The sequence below is a fragment of the Glandiceps talaboti genome, chromosome 15 (genome assembly GCF_964340395.1).
Source record: "Glandiceps talaboti chromosome 15, keGlaTala1.1, whole genome shotgun sequence".
Lineage (NCBI taxonomy): Eukaryota > Metazoa > Hemichordata > Enteropneusta > Spengelidae > Glandiceps > Glandiceps talaboti.
The window spans coordinates 4,116,511-4,135,678 of NC_135563.1; the positions used below are offsets into that span (position 1 = coordinate 4,116,511).

General features: G+C 34.4%; 1 protein-coding gene across 1 annotated transcript; it reads left to right on the forward strand.

Annotated features, from left to right (window-relative positions):
• The first annotated feature begins 1,224 nt into the window (after positions 1 to 1,224).
• Positions 1,225 to 18,370, forward strand: LOC144446846 (meiotic recombination protein REC8 homolog). The gene is made up of 17 exons (XM_078136687.1): positions 1,225 to 1,277; positions 2,009 to 2,077; positions 3,232 to 3,374; positions 4,507 to 4,600; positions 6,465 to 6,600; positions 7,799 to 7,874; positions 8,912 to 8,994; positions 9,870 to 10,021; positions 10,365 to 10,752; positions 11,469 to 11,639; positions 12,326 to 12,389; positions 13,301 to 13,470; positions 13,767 to 13,890; positions 15,029 to 15,107; positions 15,859 to 16,119; positions 17,376 to 17,482; positions 18,288 to 18,370. Exons 1-17 carry the CDS (start codon positions 1,225 to 1,227, stop codon positions 18,368 to 18,370), a joined length of 2,253 nt encoding a protein of 750 aa, XP_077992813.1.
• The last annotated feature ends 798 nt before the right edge of the window (positions 18,371 to 19,168 follow it).

Here is a 19,168-nt window from a genome sequence, read left to right on the forward strand (position 1 = left end):
CGTCACACTGTATTTCGAAGTGTAGCGGAAGAAATAATTGCTCTGGTTTGCGAGAATGCGGAGATCACGTAACATTTGATGTGAAGCGGTGAGTTGACTTGCGCGATCAGAAACAAGTGTAGTTTTACCCCTTTCATATATAGTTGGCTAAATACGTCAACATTATAGATATTATCGACATTTTATTGTATTATGATAGAAACATTTTGATACATATCTCGGGTAACAATGCCTGTGAGACCGGAACGTATGTATATACGCATAGCATAGTAGACGTTCAAATAAAACGTCTGTATCGCGATCGCCGCACAATCGAATCATACACCTGACCACCGGTCATATAGAAAGTCATCTAGAACCAAGAAACTAAGATACACCCCAAACTTATTTAATGACTGACAACATATTTAGTTTTTGGAATTTGACGAGGACGAGGACGTCGAATTTACATGTCGTATATTAATTAAAAATAAATGGCGTTGCATTGTTGTTGTTTTTCTGTACTGAATGAACTGTACAGTCCCCAAGGCATGCAACACACACGCGTACACGTACGTACGTACGTACGTACGCATAGAAGTTGTTGACGACAGCAGTACGAGGCGGGAACAGTTTCGCGGGGAAAATAGATCTTCATATTTTTAACGGCATTTGTTATTGGTCAATTTTATCAACGCGATGTTTCGATGCGTACCATTGGATAAAAGTTCGACAACTTAAATTTGCATACGGACTGAACAGCTGTAAAACGGGACACGGAGGAGCAACAAGACGCAGTTGCAGAATTTCTTCCCTGTAAGTTACAATTTACATACAAAGTAATCATGTGAGTACCTATATATATATATTGATATTATTAACTAGACAGCTTTGAGATAGAGACATTGCTATTTCAAGCAAAATGTCATATGGTCTATATAAACATCGAATATTACATCGCATACATGTATTTTGAATGGGAATTTTTAGTTTCCGCATTTGCGAAATGTTGTTGTTCAGAATGTTGTATTTGTATCTCACTCATCAAAAACAGTGGATACCGTCTGACACTAATATCCTGAAGGTTTTTACTACCAAAACTAGGTAATCATCTAATTTCCTTACCTTGTCCTTTGTGAACAGATCTAAACGTTAGGCCAACTAGCTCCCTGTTAACTACCCAACGGTTGTGTAACCCAAGAAAGGTTTATACTCATATAGAGTCTAGAGAATATCAACCCCAGGATGTTTTACTCGTACGAAATACTGGAGAGGAGAGGAAGATTTGGGGTTGTCTGGTGAGTAACTTTCATGTTATGAGTGATAATACTAGACCATAGACAAAGTCGACGTGTGGGTCTCCATAGCCATGGTACATGTAGTACTAGTGAATACGCACATTTGCACTTAATCAGAAGTTCAGAACCATTTCGCCGTGCATGCCAGGCAACTCGCATGACTCGGAGAAAGTCGCTCTTTACATGTAATGGTTCACTTGGTCCCAGATAAGATAGCAGTATTGTGATACAGAACGAGTGCCTTCGATGTGGTTGACATGCAACTGGTACTGATCGAGTACTAAGGCTTAAACAAATCATTGCTCGGTTCCGGTTACCCGACCCCCACCTAGCTTTTCACTGCCACCCTAAAAACTTTTTTTACGTATTCGAGAAAAAAATAATAAAATCGCCAAAATTGAGAAGTCGCACGAGAAATAGTGGATGTGGAAACTGACATTATCAACTTAAAAAGACACTCTAATTTCTAAAATTGTTCTTCCAATCTGTAATGCCTGCACATCTGATGGGAAGAAATAAACAACTCATAGTCAGAGACCATTTGGAAAACAATGGAAAACCTGAATTAGATACTCACACATAAAAAAGTAAAGTAAAATAAAATAAAATGAAATAAAAAATCTACCTACCCCATCTATTCTAAAATTAAGTTAACCAGAACCACACACATTTTTTTTTTGATTAGGCCTTAGTGATAATGATTTTTATTTTTGTACTCTTTTCCTTTGTAGGCTGGCAGCAACCAAAGCAGGCAAACTTACCAGGAAAGACTATAGCCGTGTAAATGTCCGCAGAACATGGTGAGCAAGAAAATTTGTCAGTTTAAACAGTTTGTGAATAACTCCAAAAAGGAATTCAATATTAGCCCTGTCCATATCTGATCCAGATCCAATCTGAATTAAACTGATCCAGATCACTTTAATCCGCATTGAATTCACTTTCCATCCATCTACACACTAATAGATTTGATTTGAATTACATTAGTATACCTCAGTAACCTGTCCACACACATGTACCAGCTTTGATTCGGATTACTTATTGTCAAACTAATTCACTCGAGTAAATGCCTGTCCACACCAGGTCACAACCTGATTTGAATTACTTTGATCTAGATCGAAACAACCACCCAGAGTAGGCTTTGATCTGGATCAGTTCATTCAAATTAGATACGAATTAACCACAAGTATGGACAGGTAAATCGGATGGGATCTGGTCAGATTTTGTAGTATGGACAGGCTTATTATCTGTGTGTTGATTTCCAATTGTAGCTTGGTCAAGTGAAAGGAATCTGACATACAATTAATTATTGAAATTAGTGAATATTTGATGGAAAGGCTGAGGGATCACTATAACTAATTCCTTGAGATGCTTTTAAAGCAGCACTAGCTGCAATTTCTAAAACTTTTGTTGAATATAATAACTTACTTGTAATATCGTACACCCTGACCAGTATGAAATAACCTGTGTTTAATAGGTATAATAACTTACTTGTTATTTCGTACACCCTGACCAGTATGAAATAACCTGTGTTTTAGGTATAATAACTTACTTGTAATATCGTACACCCTGACCAGTATGAAATAACCTGTGGGTAAACATATTGTGTAGCAGTACACATATTATAGTGCAATAAATACAATCAAATTGATTTTTGGGTCCATACCCTAAGATCACTGTCTTCAATGTGATCATGATTTCAACTCATTACTGTACTACTTATGGATAAAATCAACTGCTAGGTAACATATACAATGTCTAATTATTGGTATTTTAACCATTTTCAATGAACATATTGTTGGTTGTTTGATTGATTGATAAATTAGTACTCCATTGACTGCTTGTGTTATAATCTAGTGTTGAATGTTTACTTGTAAATGCAGACATTGCACAATTGATTGATTGATTGATTGATTGATTGATTGATTGATTGATTGATTGATTTTATAATTTTCAGTGATGATATCATTAAAGTGATTAAATTGAAAGGCGTGTCTTCAAGACCTCATAAAAACAAACCAAGATTCTCCCTCTACCTATCTGCCCAGCTGATGTATGGAGTAGTGTGCGTCTTTGAGAAACAATGTCTTTATCTGAATGGTAAGTCTGACCAAGTGTAATCTTGAAATTCTACCTCTATCAAGGATTGATATTTTTTTAGCTATAGTTAGTTTTCAGAGAAGGTCCACAGTTCCTAATGCTATGTTTCTCATTAAAAACAATATTTAGGTTGGTAAGTTGAAAATAAAAGAAAGAAAGGGTAAGACTGGTAAAACATAGACCCTGGTAACAGAAAGGGTAAGACTGGTGATACAGTCTACCATATTTTGGTAATGAAACTTCAGTAAAATAGTTTGGGACCTTTTGATCACCCCTTAACAAGAGTACTGACTATTTAGGGTGAAATTCGTTAGTTCCTACAGCCATAATTTAGAGAAAACATCAGATGGAGACCATCATTTTTTCTTCCGTAAGGAAGAGATATATTTATGGGTAGAAGTCTGTCTCGTCAGGAAATGTTGTCTATAGTGGTACGACAATGCGCTTATTTTATTTATTTTTTTTACAGCAATGAGCAAATAGCAATCAATGAGAAAAAATAACTTATTACATATGTTCTGTTGTATTCCAACAATTGTCTGTAGGAACGACAATCTCAAAACTTTGTCCTTATGGAAGACATTCAGTTTACATCTGGTGATTAATGATAGTGTCAGACTTTGAAATATTGATTTGAAAGAACATGAACACTTTACTGCAGTCTCTTTTTTTATTTATCAGCGAGACAACATTAGCAGTGATTGGATATTGGACCCTTATCAGTCACAGCCTTGTTAGGGATCTCATATCCAATCACAGCCTTGTTAGGGATCTCATATCCAATTACAGCCTTGTTAGGGATCTCATATCCAATCACAGCCTTGTTAGGGATCTCATATCCAATCACAGCCTTGTTAGGGATCTCATATCCAATCACAGCCTTGTTAGGGATCTCATATCCAATCACAGCCTTGTTAGGGATCTCATATCCAATCACAGCCTTGTTAGGGATCTCATATCCAATCACAGCCTTGTTAGGGATCCCATATCCAATCACAGCCTTGTTAGGGATCTCATATCCAATCACTTCTAAAGTTGCCTCAGTAAAAATGTGCAGAGCATTTAAACTGTTTGGCAATCCATTGTGCATACATCATTCAAAGCCAATATTCTTTTGTTACATCTTCTCCAGATGATGTTAGTAGACTCTATGGAAGATTTCACCAAACCAGAAAATTTTTACCAGCAGATACAGTACACATTGATCTACCACCAACCAGAGGAAGGTAGGTGTATATCTGACCTAATATGGTAATTGCATTCAAATACTTGCTAGTTCCAAACAAAGAAAAAAATCAAACAAAACTACTCACTTAGAATATTGCCCACCGAGGCCAAACCTGTACCTCAACTGTTTGATGAAACACTTGGACAGTCTGTGAATTTTATCAGAAGACTTACTAAGAGATGATATGGATATTGGAAACTTGTTTTTAAAACTTATTTTCCTTCTCTAGATTCATCCCTATTTTATTTTTTAAATTTTGTTTGCAAAATATGCCAAATAGTAATATTTTAAAATATGAATGACTGGAAATGCAATGTTGTTGTGTAACCTTTTACAAATGCAGCCAACAAGCAAGTTTTCTGAATGCATTAAAAAAAAATTGATAAAATAATTAACGTTAAGTTGAAGTACATTCATACAGTTATAGTCTTATGGATGAATAAGGAATGAAAGCTGTTGCAATGTTCCCTCACACTGCAAGTGCAACATTTCATATCATGGCATGCCCTCCCACATTCTCCATCTATTTTCCAACCTTCAATACTCAGAGTCACCATTCATTCTGTTTATCTGGCGCAAAAATTTGTAACAGCCTACCTTTGTATATGAGAAATTATCTGAATTAGAAGAAAGTGAGTTTGTTTATTTCTGATAGTCTGACCTCATTCTACTTTCATTTTCATCCATATGTAGTTGGGTCAGATTTTGTCTTTTTAGTATATTTTGTCTGTTATGTGTTATATTTTATTGTTCTTGTCATCCTTGGTAAAAGTATTCAGTGATGTATCTGTTTTGTTTTTCATGTGAATGTGATAGCTGCCATGTTGTATATCCATTTAATTTGTGGTTTTTCTGAATATTTTTGTGCCAAATCAAATCAGATCAAATCACTGGATCCAACTTGTCCACTGCCCAATACTGAGAAACATTTCTCCTTCCCCCTTTTCCACATATTGTCATACTCCTCATTACCCTCTATCCTTCATTATGGTTCATCTTCACTCCCAAGAGATATTTATTCCATTCCTCATTAGATTAGTGTAACACCATAAAATACATGAACAAATTCCTCTGGATATTACACTTTTCTTAAATTCTACTCTCTTAAATTTAACAACACTCGAGTGTCCACATTGCCGATACCTTTCCCATATTTCCTCATACCCACTTAGTATTTCCCACTCAAATACTAACTATTTTGCCCTCCCCACTGACCAATACCTAAAAATCCCCTTCAACTGAAAAATCATGTACAAGCAGTTTTTAGCACTAACAGCTAATTTGCCACACCTGCCATTACAAGATGAATTGTAAAATTCTTATGTGCAGTACTAGTGTGATATTTTTAACTTTTCAACGTTTTAACTACTAGATGGTTGTCATTAATAATTTAATTGTTCAAAAAAAAGATGCAATTGGCAGATTATTCAAATATATATAAACATTCAAAATTAAAAACAGAACTAACAAATAGGTGTAAGTCCCAGTCTGTTGGGATGGCAACACAAACACCTTCTAGATATAGATTTAAGGTGTAAGTCCCAGTCTGTTGGGATGGCAACACAAACACCTTCTAGATATAGATTTAAGGTGTAAGTCCCAGTCTGTTGGGATGGCAACACAAACACCTTCTAGATATAGATTTAAGGTGTAAGTCCCAGTCTGTTGGGATGGCAACACAAACACCTTCTAGATAGATTTAAGGTGTCTGATATTTTCAACAGTGAATTGTATAGATTGTATTCATCAAAACTTTAATAGTATAATGCTTATAATTTCATAAGCCTCAGTAGAGGTCATTCATTTGTCTATTCTATCCTAATTTTTACATTATGTGTGTGGCATATTGTTTGTTGTTACAGACCAGCTGAGTTTTGTACTTTGCCTGACCCTGTAGCAGAGAAGGAATTTTTTGAACTAGATCCATTATTTGGTTCTATATTACGATCAGAAGATATGACATCATTTGTATTGGATCCTTACTCCCTGCCACAAGTTGTAAGTCAATTAAAATATTAATACTAGTTTTATTCTTATATATTATTATTAAATGGAATTTAATAATAATGCCTTATTTCAAAATTCTAAGGCCTTGGCCCATCGCACAAAAATGTTTACATTACAGTAGAGAAGAAAAAGAACATATATATTGGATCTATGTTTGCTGAATGAAACTAGACTGAGTGTTAAAAACTTTATGTACAAAAACTGATGGTTTATACTGGACAACTTCATTTTTACATGCCAGTATTGGGAAAAACATTTTTTTTTTTTTTTTGTGGGGTTTATTCTAAATCTTTGAGGGGTGGTCTGGCCAGCAACAGGTTAGCTGCGTTTTGTTCGGGCTTCACCAGCTTGCCAAGTTTTTTTGAACTAATATTTTAATACTATAGATAATATTATGGTTAATAATATTATAGATAATATTATTAGAGAAGTAAAAGTCAAGAAAATGCTTGGTTTTCAGAAGATGAACAAGTCATTATTTTGATACCTACACCAAAGCCATCAAATTTTTTTATTGCACACATATTCCCCACTAACATAACTGTACATGTACAGGGTAACTTTACTGTTACTCTCCTCAGTGGTACATCTTCCAGGTTTTAGTAACCATGGATACTGGCAGGGCTGCACTGCATATAAAAAGTACCAATAATGGCCATATCATACAGCTGTATTCGTACTGCATAGCATACAAATAATGATAGGACATAGACTAAATTATTTATGTTATTTAGGACTCTCAAATTCATAAATTGACAATATTAAATTCTAGAGAATCAAATATCATGTTGTTCATTGTGCTTCCTGCTGGGTATTATAAAAGGATTCAAGTACAGTATTATCAAATTCTGAACAATCTTGAGTATGGTTCTCCTCAGGATCAACATACTAAATCACTTTAAAGAAACTTGTAGCAAGCCACATTAGCGCCCTCAGTCAGTCAAGGATCCAATGCTTTTGTTTAAACACTTTTTTCTTTTTTTAAAGATTCTGTGGTACCGGTTTAATATACCTTGAATCTGCTAATACACAACACTCAAGTCAAACTAGACAATGTGACATCTACAAGGACAATTGAATATTATCTCTACCAAAAAAGAAATAACCACAAAATCATAAAGTTACCAGCTTTGCCTCTTTATCATATACATGTGAAATATTTTGATGTATTTTTATCCATCTTTTAAAGGAACCACTGTTGACAAGTCCAACACATAGTGAGTATTCCTCAGAGCGACGATCCCCAAAACAACAGATGTTACAAGGTAATTATATTTCTCTTAAAAGTCTGGATTACTATCTTTTCAGCAGCACCATGTGAATTACATAGGATTATTCTTATGTTCAAGACCAACTTTTTCTACAGCTTTCTCAGACAACTGTTTTTCACACCTAAATGTTAATCCAACTTTTAACTGGACCTTTAAGTGCTCTCAATCTAAAAATAATACAGTATTAAACCAATGATTTGTAATTCTATCTTGAATGATATCAAGACCAGTTACTGTTCACTTTCTCACTTTCTTTGATATGTTCTATAGCACTGTATACATTAGAAATTAAAATGAAATATTTCTGAATTCTTCATGTATATTCCTGACCAAAATTATGGTCAAAAGTATGGAAAAACTATGTATGGTTGATTATACTCCTCATGCCAAATTAATTCCCAAACCTTAGTAAATACTGATAAGACACCCCTGCTGCTTAATTCTGTTTCTCATCATGAACACCTTAAAAGTGATGGGTCAGATGGTTGGATAAAAACAATTTTAAAAAAAAAATTGCAGAAGGTTAATAAATATGTAAAATGTTTGTTATTGTACGTACAGTAAGAAACTTTTTAGACATTTTTTTAAATAGCTTTTTGCAATTCATTGAGTTACAAACAAGGACTTGGTAGATGTTATTTCACATTGTTTTTTCGAGTAGAAAAATACAGCAAAGTTGTTTTACAAATTAAAATTCCAAAATAAATACCCCAATTCTAATCCATATGGCTACTTTAAAAATACCAATTAAAGTGAGAAAGAAAATTTGAACAATTTTTTTCATTAAAGTTCCAAATTTTCACCAATAAACATCATTTTCACTCAGATACACGATTATAGAGTTGCCATCATACAATCTGTGATGTTGCAATTTTTTTCTAATCATGCAATAGAGGGTGTGAATTTTTTTTTATTTTGCCAGAATGACAAAATACATGTCAGTCAGGTGATGAGAAACATAGAATTAAATATGACTGGCCTAATAACACATACTACAAATTATGTGATGCATCTTTGTTCTTTATAAACAGCAATAGGTAGTCCTCACACTGTGTCTAGTCAGTCTGATATAAGCCTCAAGGAGATACCACAGATTTCAGTCCCAGATGTATTGGTAAGTGGTTTTTGCAAATAAATCAATAATACAGGAAAACTTTTCAGTTTTGATTTGGGGTTCACATACATCTTGGAAATCCTGAGAAATTCCATTCATTCCCTGAATCTTCAAGAAAATGAAATCTAAGAATTATTTTCTGTTACTTTTATTTAAGTTTTTTTATTATTATCAAACTTTATTTCGAGAAAGAAAAGAATGCAAACATGCTCATAAACATCCCATAGATAAAAAAAATACATAAAAAACAGCATTTTAAAACAAGTAAGACTTTAAAAAGACAATCTGACAAATACACACATGAACAAATAAAAGCATTTAAAAATACAACAAATCTTGAGAAGAAAGGTGATATTTAGGTTTTATATTACATCTGTTTCGACAGTCAAAATGCTCTGATTAATCGTGTTGTTACATGTGATGTACAGTTTGGTGGGCTTTAGGCCCACTGGCTGAAGATTTTACATCAATTTTTTTTTCTTTTAAAATACCTTTTGTAATATTTTGCTGTTTGTATTTTGATGTTCTGTAATATTGGATCTGTCTTGTGGTCTGTTTTTGTTCTTCTCTGGACTGTGTGTTCGTAATAAAGTTGTAATAATTTAATAATAAGTGAAATATGGTCTGTGGGTGAGAGATAGTATTCCTGCAAACAAGTTTAGATGATAATAAAAATGGGGTGATTGTTTTTAACCACAGAGTAACGATATTTTGTTGGATTATCTAACATAGTTAAAACAAACATATGAAAATTATGTACAGTAGGGTTGAATTTATGCAAGAGATGTATATTTATTAAAGTAATTTTAATGTTATAAAAATTAGAATCTATCAAAATTATCAAACTGATAGAAAGGATACAATAACATCAACAGGTACCAGGTGAATTGGATCTACCGCCACTGGGTACTGATCTTGAAGATTTGACAGCAGAAGGAGCTATAGGCCTTGATGCTTTGTTATCACCATTGCATGACATCCCCCCAGGTGATAGAGAGGAACGGGAGTTCAAAGCACCTGTAGAAAGGTAATCAATAGACTTGACTTTTAGTAGGTTGACAAACTTTTAACTTGACAGGTTTTGATTTGTGATCATAACACTGTGTAATTATAATTACTCTGGTACTGTCCTATATCAATGCAACAGGATAGCCCATATACAACTTCCTGAACTCCCTGGATACTCACCCTCTATCCTACCAGGTGCCCATTTGTACAGCTGGGTTGACTGGTACACAGTATGGTTCAAATCTTGACCAAGTACTTTAACCATTCAGAAACAAATGGCAGTAAGTGCTAGCTATCTACTTTTAACTATTTGACTGCATTCATGACTCCATTTAGACTTTGTACATATTTTCAATTCTCAGCACTCCTGCAGCCGCAGATGATGTATGGATAATAGACCCAGAGACCGGTGCTTTGACACTCTCTCCAATTCACGTCACTTTCAATGAAATCCCAACCAAGAAGAAAAAACGTAGAGAAAGGGAAGTGGACACAGGAAAAGAAAAGCAAAAGAAAAAAACAAGAGGGGCACCACAGCCAGCAGAGAATGGCACAGGTGATGTCACTTCTTCTAACTTGAGACAAGGTGAAGGTTTAGATGACAGAGTGAGACCAGATGAAGCTCTCTTACAAGAACCACCAGCAGGTGCCCCAAAAATGGATTCAGTCTCAGAAGTCCAAGGGATCTCATCACCGGAACATGCAATACCAAGTGAGATGGACTTAGCAACACCATCAGCTGGTCTAAAGGTAAACATGGGACTATAATTGTAAATGAATAATTAGTAATATACATGTATAACATCTATATCAAGTGTAAAAATATACCACATACTTTTAATTACCAGCCCAGTATGTGGCATATCTCCCTATGTATGTTATCAGTATAAAGCACAACTTTAACATCATAAAGGGACTAGAGAGTAAACATAAATGTCAGAAGATGTCTAAGTCTCACTTACAAGCTATAAATCAGAGTTGTGGGACTATTAGTTTGCTGTTTGCATTGTTTACAAATTGACTACAGTTGGAAAGGCCACATGCTAGTTTTATAATTAAACCTGGTGAGTCTTATTTTACACTTGATATGGACACTATGGCAAAAAGGGAAACTGCTTTAGTGGGTGTTAAGAGTGGTAATTTATATAACCACAGTAACTTAGATAGTGGTAAAGTCATGTACATGTTCACTGTTGGATGTATCTTATTTTTACCGATACTTCATCAAGTACCAAAGTGAATGTTTGTTTTTTTAACTTGATGAAAAGACTGTAAATACTCATTGCTTTTACCTACATTTAACTAAAATGATAATATTTGAGAAGTAAAGTACTATGCATCAATTTTGTTATCTAAAAAATTCCACTTCCTCAAATTTTCTGTTACATTTATTTAAAAAGTTTTTGGCCAATTACAATTACATGAACATTGAGTCAGTACTGAAAAACTTTTCTTTTCTTTCACAGAGGAAACTTTTTTTATTGGAATTGTCACCATTGGAAGAACCACCAAAGGTTGTCACTCCCAAGAGATCAAAAAAAAGACGCAGACTTGTCTTTGCAGATGCAACTATCCAGATAACAAAAGATGAACTGAGGAGAAACTTTACAACATCTAATGAACTCTGTTCAGAGCTGGTAGGTGAATTTATCACAGTTTAGTCTAGTTCTATACATGGTGTAACAGTGTATAGTAAAACAGTACAGTTTTAAATAAATGTTTATGTAGCTATAGCACTGATTATGAGTTCCGTTTTAATACTACCAACAGTGTTCATTTATGCTATTGGAGTATTGATATAAATGTGATGTAGTTATCGCATCCTTGAGTCACTTAATTAATATTAATACTTCCAAACTTGAGATCAGAGTTTATAAACTGAATGAAGTAACTGATTACAACCACCTGTCAGTGTGTGATGGATTACTACTGAAATACACTGTTCACAATTTCCCCAGCTGGAGGTTTAGCTAGATTTCTGGTAGAATTTGTCTTCTTGAAAATCTTGATGCAAAAAAAAATTGTCTGGCAGAGACAGAGAAAATTTGTTCCTGAACAAAAGTATACTTCTAGAATGTTTCTACCACTGAAGGATACCTCAGTGAATTCACATTGTTTGATAATTTACACTTGTAAGCTAAACGAGATAAAATGCCTTGGTTTCATTCACTTTTGTTCTGGGACTTGTGAGGGAAGTTTCCATATTATACAGTAACAATACACTTAATGAAACAGAAGTTACCTTTCAAGTCACATTTGTGTTTTTGCTAGAACTCAATACTAGAGTCACACATTTTTGTTTTTGGTACATCTAACTTTGCAGTCTGTGCCCCAAGTCAGGAAATATCCAACTGCCAAGTCATTATTTGAAGGACCAAGTAGACATGGTAGGTATTCAGTATAACTATTTAATAGGTCAGCCCAATGTTTCTTATCATAAACACCTTAAGATTGATAGGTCGGTCAGTTGGCTAAAGATAAAAAAAATAGCACAATGGTGTTGTAGCACAACTGTATAGTTTTCCACATACAGATCCATGCTTGCTATAAGTGTTCATTTGCTGAATGTTTATACAAATACCTATCCAGTCCTGTTGTTATCTTTGCAATCATTTGGCTGTTGCTATGTGTGTGGTCTTGTTGCTAGACATATCTGCATACATTTTTTGAATGTGCATTCACTTGTCTATGAATCCCTGATGTTATCTTTGTGATATACACTATGATTTGGCTGTTGCTATGGCCATGGTCTTGTTACGGGACATATCTGCATACATTTTTGAATGTTTGTTCATTTATCTATTAATCCCTGTTATCTTTGCAATATACATGATCATTTGGCTGTTGCTATGGGCATGATCTTGTTGCCAGGCACATTTACAAAGGGTTTTTGAATGTTTGTTCATTTGTCTATGAATCCCTGTTATCTTTGCAATATACACTATTATTTGGTTGTTTGCTAAGGGTGTGGTCTTGTTGCTAGGTATATTTGTATACACTTTTTGAATGTTTGATCACATGTCTATGAATCCCTGTTATCTTTGCAATATACATTATTATTTGGTTGTTTGCTAAGGGTGTGGTCTTGTTGCTAGGTATCTTTTGCATACACTTTTTGAATGTTTGTTCAGTTGTCTAAGAATCTATATTGTTATCTGTGCGATATACAGTTTAACCATAAAAAGAAACTTACTATCATGTGTGTGACAAATAGTAATTTTTTCAGTGTAATGTTAATATGTCAATCATCTCATGTATGTATACATAAATTAATGATTTTTTGAATTGGTTTGTTTAGGACTTCATATGCCCTTGGTAGGAGTTTGGCAAAGAAACAGCCAAACATTGGAAGCAGAGTATTCAACAGATGAAGAAAGAGCTATATGGTCTGTAGCTCATCTACATGGCAGGAGACCATCACCATCAGAAGAGACCACAACTGAGAGTGATTTAGAGGAGAACCTCAGAGTAAGTTTATAGCTGTTATCATAAACTTTTGGCACATATCTATAATATTAATTTATAGTCTAGCTTTTGGGGCAATGTAAGACTTCTTGCTGCCACAAAACAGTGCTTAATTAATTTCTCAAACCTTCCCAAAATTGCAGAAAATCTCCTAAAAGCTCTCAAGATTGGAAATTTAATGATTTGTTTTATTTTGACAAATAATTCAGGAATTCAGTTACAGACCTCTTTTAATGGCTGTATGTTTTATAAATTTATATGAATCAAATGAAAATTTATTGGCTATCTTTCTGTTGCAGAGAACTAGGAGAGGCCATGATGATTCTTCTGTAAGTTCTATTGAGAGACCAAGAGAGGAATCTATTATATCTGGAGATAGAAGTGCATATGACATGACAGGTCCATCATTATTGCCAACTCCAGGTAAGAAAACTCCAAAAAGTACAGATCAGAAGTCATGGCAAACTTTTTTCCATTCAGATGTTGATAGCCACTAACCTGGTTTTGACCTATCCGGCCCTGTCTAGAGATATTCATAATGTATAATAGTGAGATAACATTAACAAAATGAATTCAACTTTTGCAAACATAGGCAATCCCTGTAAAAGTTGACTAGCTGGCTAGCTTTGAAAAGATGGATCAGCAAATAACAAAATCATATTTGTTGGGGATGGGGTTGGAGGAGGGGAGAAGGGTGTGGGGGTTATCCAACTCCGCTGAATTATAAGTTTGGTTGTCCATTTCTGTACGGTGAATAGTTGGAATGGCAAGTTTCATGTGGATTTGTAGATTTTCACTTTTATATACTACACTATATAATTCTCTTTCAAAGGTATGGGTATCTTTGTTAAAGCAATATAAGGAAACACTTACTTGAGTTCTTCGGGTATTTCACCAAGTTTTCCCATATTTACCTGAGTTCTCCAGATATTTCACCAGGTTTTCCCATATTTATCAGAGTTCTCCAGGTATTTCACCAAGTTTCCCCATATTTACCTGAGTTCTTCGGGTATTTCACCAAGTTTTCCCATATTTACCTGAGTTCTCCAGATATTTCACCAGGTTTTCCCATATTTATCAGAGTTCTCCAGGTATTTCACCAAGTTTCCCCATATTTACCTGAGTTCTCCAGATATTTCACCAGGTTTTCCCACATTTATCAGAGTTCTCCAGGTATTTCACCAGGTTTTCCCACATTTATCAGAGTTCTCCAGGTATTTCACCAGGTTTTCCCATATTTACTTGAGTTCTCCAGGTATTTCACCAGGTTTTCCCACATTTATCAGAGTTCTCCAGGTATTTCACCAGGTTTTCCCATATTTACTTGAGTTTTCCAGGTATTTCACCAGGTTTTCCCACATTTACCAGAGTTCTCCATGTATTTCACCAGGTTTTCCCACTGAAGTTGTGATAATTAGTATGGAAATGTAGGTATTTATCATCTCTGCTACTGCAGAGTTCTCAAACCTTAGTAAAAAACACTTCTAAACTAAAACACTAATTCCCATTCATTCATACTTACATTCTTCAATTCCCTTTTCATCTTCTTTTCATCCTAAAGATACAAGCCATTCTCTGGACAGCTCCAAGGACCTGTCAATAACTAGTGCTGCCCATCTACACTCCAGAAGCTCTATCAGGTATACTTGGGTATACTCATATCAAACTTATTAACTGATAATACCCCTACAAGTTGGTTTTTTTCTGACATCACGTTTGTTTGAATAAAGTGTTTCATTATATTTCTCATTCAAATGTCTAGAATAAAATAATACAATTGAAGGGATGCTGACTGACTGCCAAGTTGGTGATTACTTGACTTTGAAAAGTGTTTGATTCAAAGCACAATATTTCATTTAGTATGCTGTACACTTTTATGCCAACTTTGCTACTTCTTTTCGATTCTTAATCATAAGTTTTATTACATTTTAGTAAAATATAATTGTTATCACATTAAAATGTTAAGAAATATGTTTTATAGAGGAAGGTAGTAATCCAAGGATACAAATCAATGAGAGTTGTGGGTAAAATTTTGTACACTGCCTCATTGATTAACTATGATAATCAATGGTGTATCTGTCTGCAATACATTTTATTACCACCAGGCTTGTATAGTTTAAATGACTCAAATACTTGTCACAAGTTTGCCTCAGATTCTTAGATTCTTACAAACTTGCAGGGTATCACAACTGTGTGACAAGCTTGCAGGGTAGAGATTGAAACTTCACAACCTAGCTGGCATACAAGCATGAGCAAGCTTGTTGTAATCTTCAAACACACCCTGTAAGCTGTCTGCAAGCTTGTAGCAAACTTACACTTTTGTACGGTATACATTCCATGGTATTACTGTAAGAAGACTGTATTGTAAGTGTTGTATATGTATGTTTATAGACCTGGTACTGCACTGCCAAAAATAGAGGAGATTGACTTTGAGTTATCGACTGGAGTTGGTGGCCAGGAGATAGAACAACCTGATTTGACTGGAAATGGGGAAGCAGAGTTGCCTGAATTAGCCATCTCTACAGGAGCTGGGGATGTAGAACTGCCTGATTTGGCTATGTCGGTAGGAGGACAAGTTAGTGAATCTACTGAAAGTGAAGAAGAATCTCACACTAGACACACACCAACTTTGTTACATACAGACCTTGTCAGGTGAGACATAATATCAACCTATAATGTTAGCTTTCTTGGAAACATGTATTCTGTCTATATCTATTTATCTATTTATTACAATGGGCTCTGTCCATCTGTCTGTCTGTGTGACCATCTGTCTGGTTAACACTTATTGTTTGGCAATGAGGGCACCAGACAACTTCTATTACCCTGAGGACTGTTATGTTGCAACTATTTCCCAAGGCAGAAAGCTGGATAGTTGATAACAGTGTGAGATCTAATACATGTATGACATACATTTGTGTCAGAATATAGGCAGGTAGTAAGTGTCAGAATACATTGAGGTAGTAAGTATTTAATAACGTATACATGTTCTCTCACAATTTATACTATCATTCTGTAAACCTTTGCATAGATCTACATCAGATTTCTTCTTGATATGTCTTTGAGTAAATTGTGGAAATTTAAACTCCTTTTGAAAACCGTTCTTTCTCTACATATAAACACATTCTCATCATTAAAACAACTCGGTGGTAGACTGCAAATTATAATAACATACCAGCATATTGGCTTCTCAGCTGGATTGACTGGGGTACAAATAGTGGTTCAAATGTTGCCCAAGGACATTCTATATAGCCATTAATTGAGAAACAAATGGTCACAGCAAGGCTGAGATTCCAAGATTCCATCTGACCATATCATGACTCCACAATCTTGAATGATCTTGAAATATATTATCTAACAGTATTTCCATTATTACATAATACCAGCTAGTGCTTGTTGCTTGCATCAATGTATGCACATTAAGGGGATATGTGCACTGTAGTGCAATGTTGAAAATCTTATATTGCATACATGTATGCATGATCATTCCAAGTATATGAAATCATGTGAATTCACAGTTTACGTATTATCAAAATTTTGGTTTTTAATAAACAGAATTATGTAATAATAACGGAACCCAATAAAGTGAAAGTGCCAGTGTTGGTACTCGGGGTGTTTACACCCTTGGTTGTGGTTTGATCCACACACACTATGTTTGTGAAAGTATGATGCAGTCAAGTAAATTTGTGCAAATACAAAATACGTCAATGGAATGGGTTTTGTCATGTTATTTTTCAATGCCTGCCTAAAGTCTTCATATGCACCTGTCATCTGTTACTTTCATGTAGAAAAGTGATAAATTGTTAAAATTTGGTTCTACATCTGTAACTTTACTATACTCATATAGTTCGAATGTTTCTAAAATTAAAGATGAAGTCTCAGCTGGCGAATTGAATTATTTCTACTTTCAGAAAAATTGGAGAATTAACAACGGTAGAAGCAATAATCACCTTTGAAGGCCTGGTACCCAAGACAACTCCACGAAATATCGCTGCTAAAATATTCTCGGTTTGTCTAGGTGAAGTACTTTGTTTATATGATTGTATTTCCTAAGGTAATAAGGCCAAAACATTAACATTCTTTGTTTCCAATAACTTGCCTTCAGAAAATGGTGTAGGTATTTTGGGGTTGTTTTTAGACAAGTATCTCCTGACCAATTTTGATCATAGTACTTCTGTGCTGTACACTTTGATGATTAAGGTGTAAATTGAAGAAATATAGAAATGTTTGGTGAGAAATTAAAAACGCATATACTGACATTGTGTCTATACAACCATGTCCAGGCATCATTTGAGAAAGAACACAGTTGTACTCGTGATGAAAGTATGTATTAAACAAGAAATGCTTCAGATCAGGTGGTTTAAACTAGAGTTGGTCAGGTTACCAGAAAAAACCCCCAATTTTTTTATTTAGCTGAAGCACTTAATAATTATGATTATAAATATATTCTGCTATTGCATATGTTTGTCTGTTTGCTTCCATTTAACATTGTGTCCATTGCAGGAAGTTTCAACTCAGATTTCCTCAGCAGTTGCTCTGAATATCAGTTATGTAAAGTGTTGAAATGACACCCCCTCCAGGAGTGAAAGTTTATGAAAATTCCTTTATTTCCTGCAGTGGAATTCCCTTTAAGTATTATGAGTATAATCATAATCATATCAAATTACAGCGTTAAAAAAACTAATAGCCTATAATTTAATCAATGTCCAATTGTCTAAAAAAAATAATGAACTGCATTGATGTGAATTGCTTTTAATAATACAATGATTGTTATGCATTTTGGCAGTCATGTTGAACCATCAACTCTCACTCTTTCTTTCCAGACTTTGCAGCCGTCAAAGTAGTTGGCCTTGACCAAGATGTAGCATATGGACCAATCTATATTACACGAGGACCAAACTTTTGATTTCCTGTAAGCACCTTAAGATGTAGCATATGGACTAATCTATATGAGCACCAAGATGGACCAACCTTTACTTCACAGGGATGATAGCTTTTGATTTCCTCTCAGCAGCATGTTACTATCCTGAAGAAATAAGCCAGAAGAGAGATAAAACATAATTACATTTTAAAAGTTATAAAAATGAATCTTTTTATTCCAAATTGTTGTAACATTTGCCACTATCATACCTGGATAATTGTTAAAAGTGCACTAGCCGTAACTGGACCATTTTTAAAAACTGTTTTGATAGGTATATATATTGTAATTACTCTCAATATTGTACATCATTGTTAGGTGTGCTGAATTATCTGTAGGTAAACTTGCTTGCGTGATAAAACTGTCCAACCAGTTGGAGCTATTGCAAGTTTAAGTAAAAAGGAAAGTTGTCATAACTTTCCAGTTGCTGTTAACATGAAGTTATTAAGTAATACCATATTTTTATGTTAGATTGCAGTGTATACTTGTATGAGCAAGTTTTCACTGATATTACAATTTCAGATTTGTAAATTTATTTTCTGTGTACTTTTATGTATTTACAATGTATATATTTTTTTTTCAGGTAGAAATAATTTTTTAAAGATTTTTTAAAGACAAATATTGACTTCCATTGCACCTGTTTTGGATGTCATTTTCTAAACTGAAGTGTTTACTCCAACATTTTTAGATTTTCCAATAGATTTGGTACTGTAACAGAATGTGCGACCTTTGACCTTTTATAGAAGTTATTGATTACATTATCTAACAGCCATTTCATGGCCAATA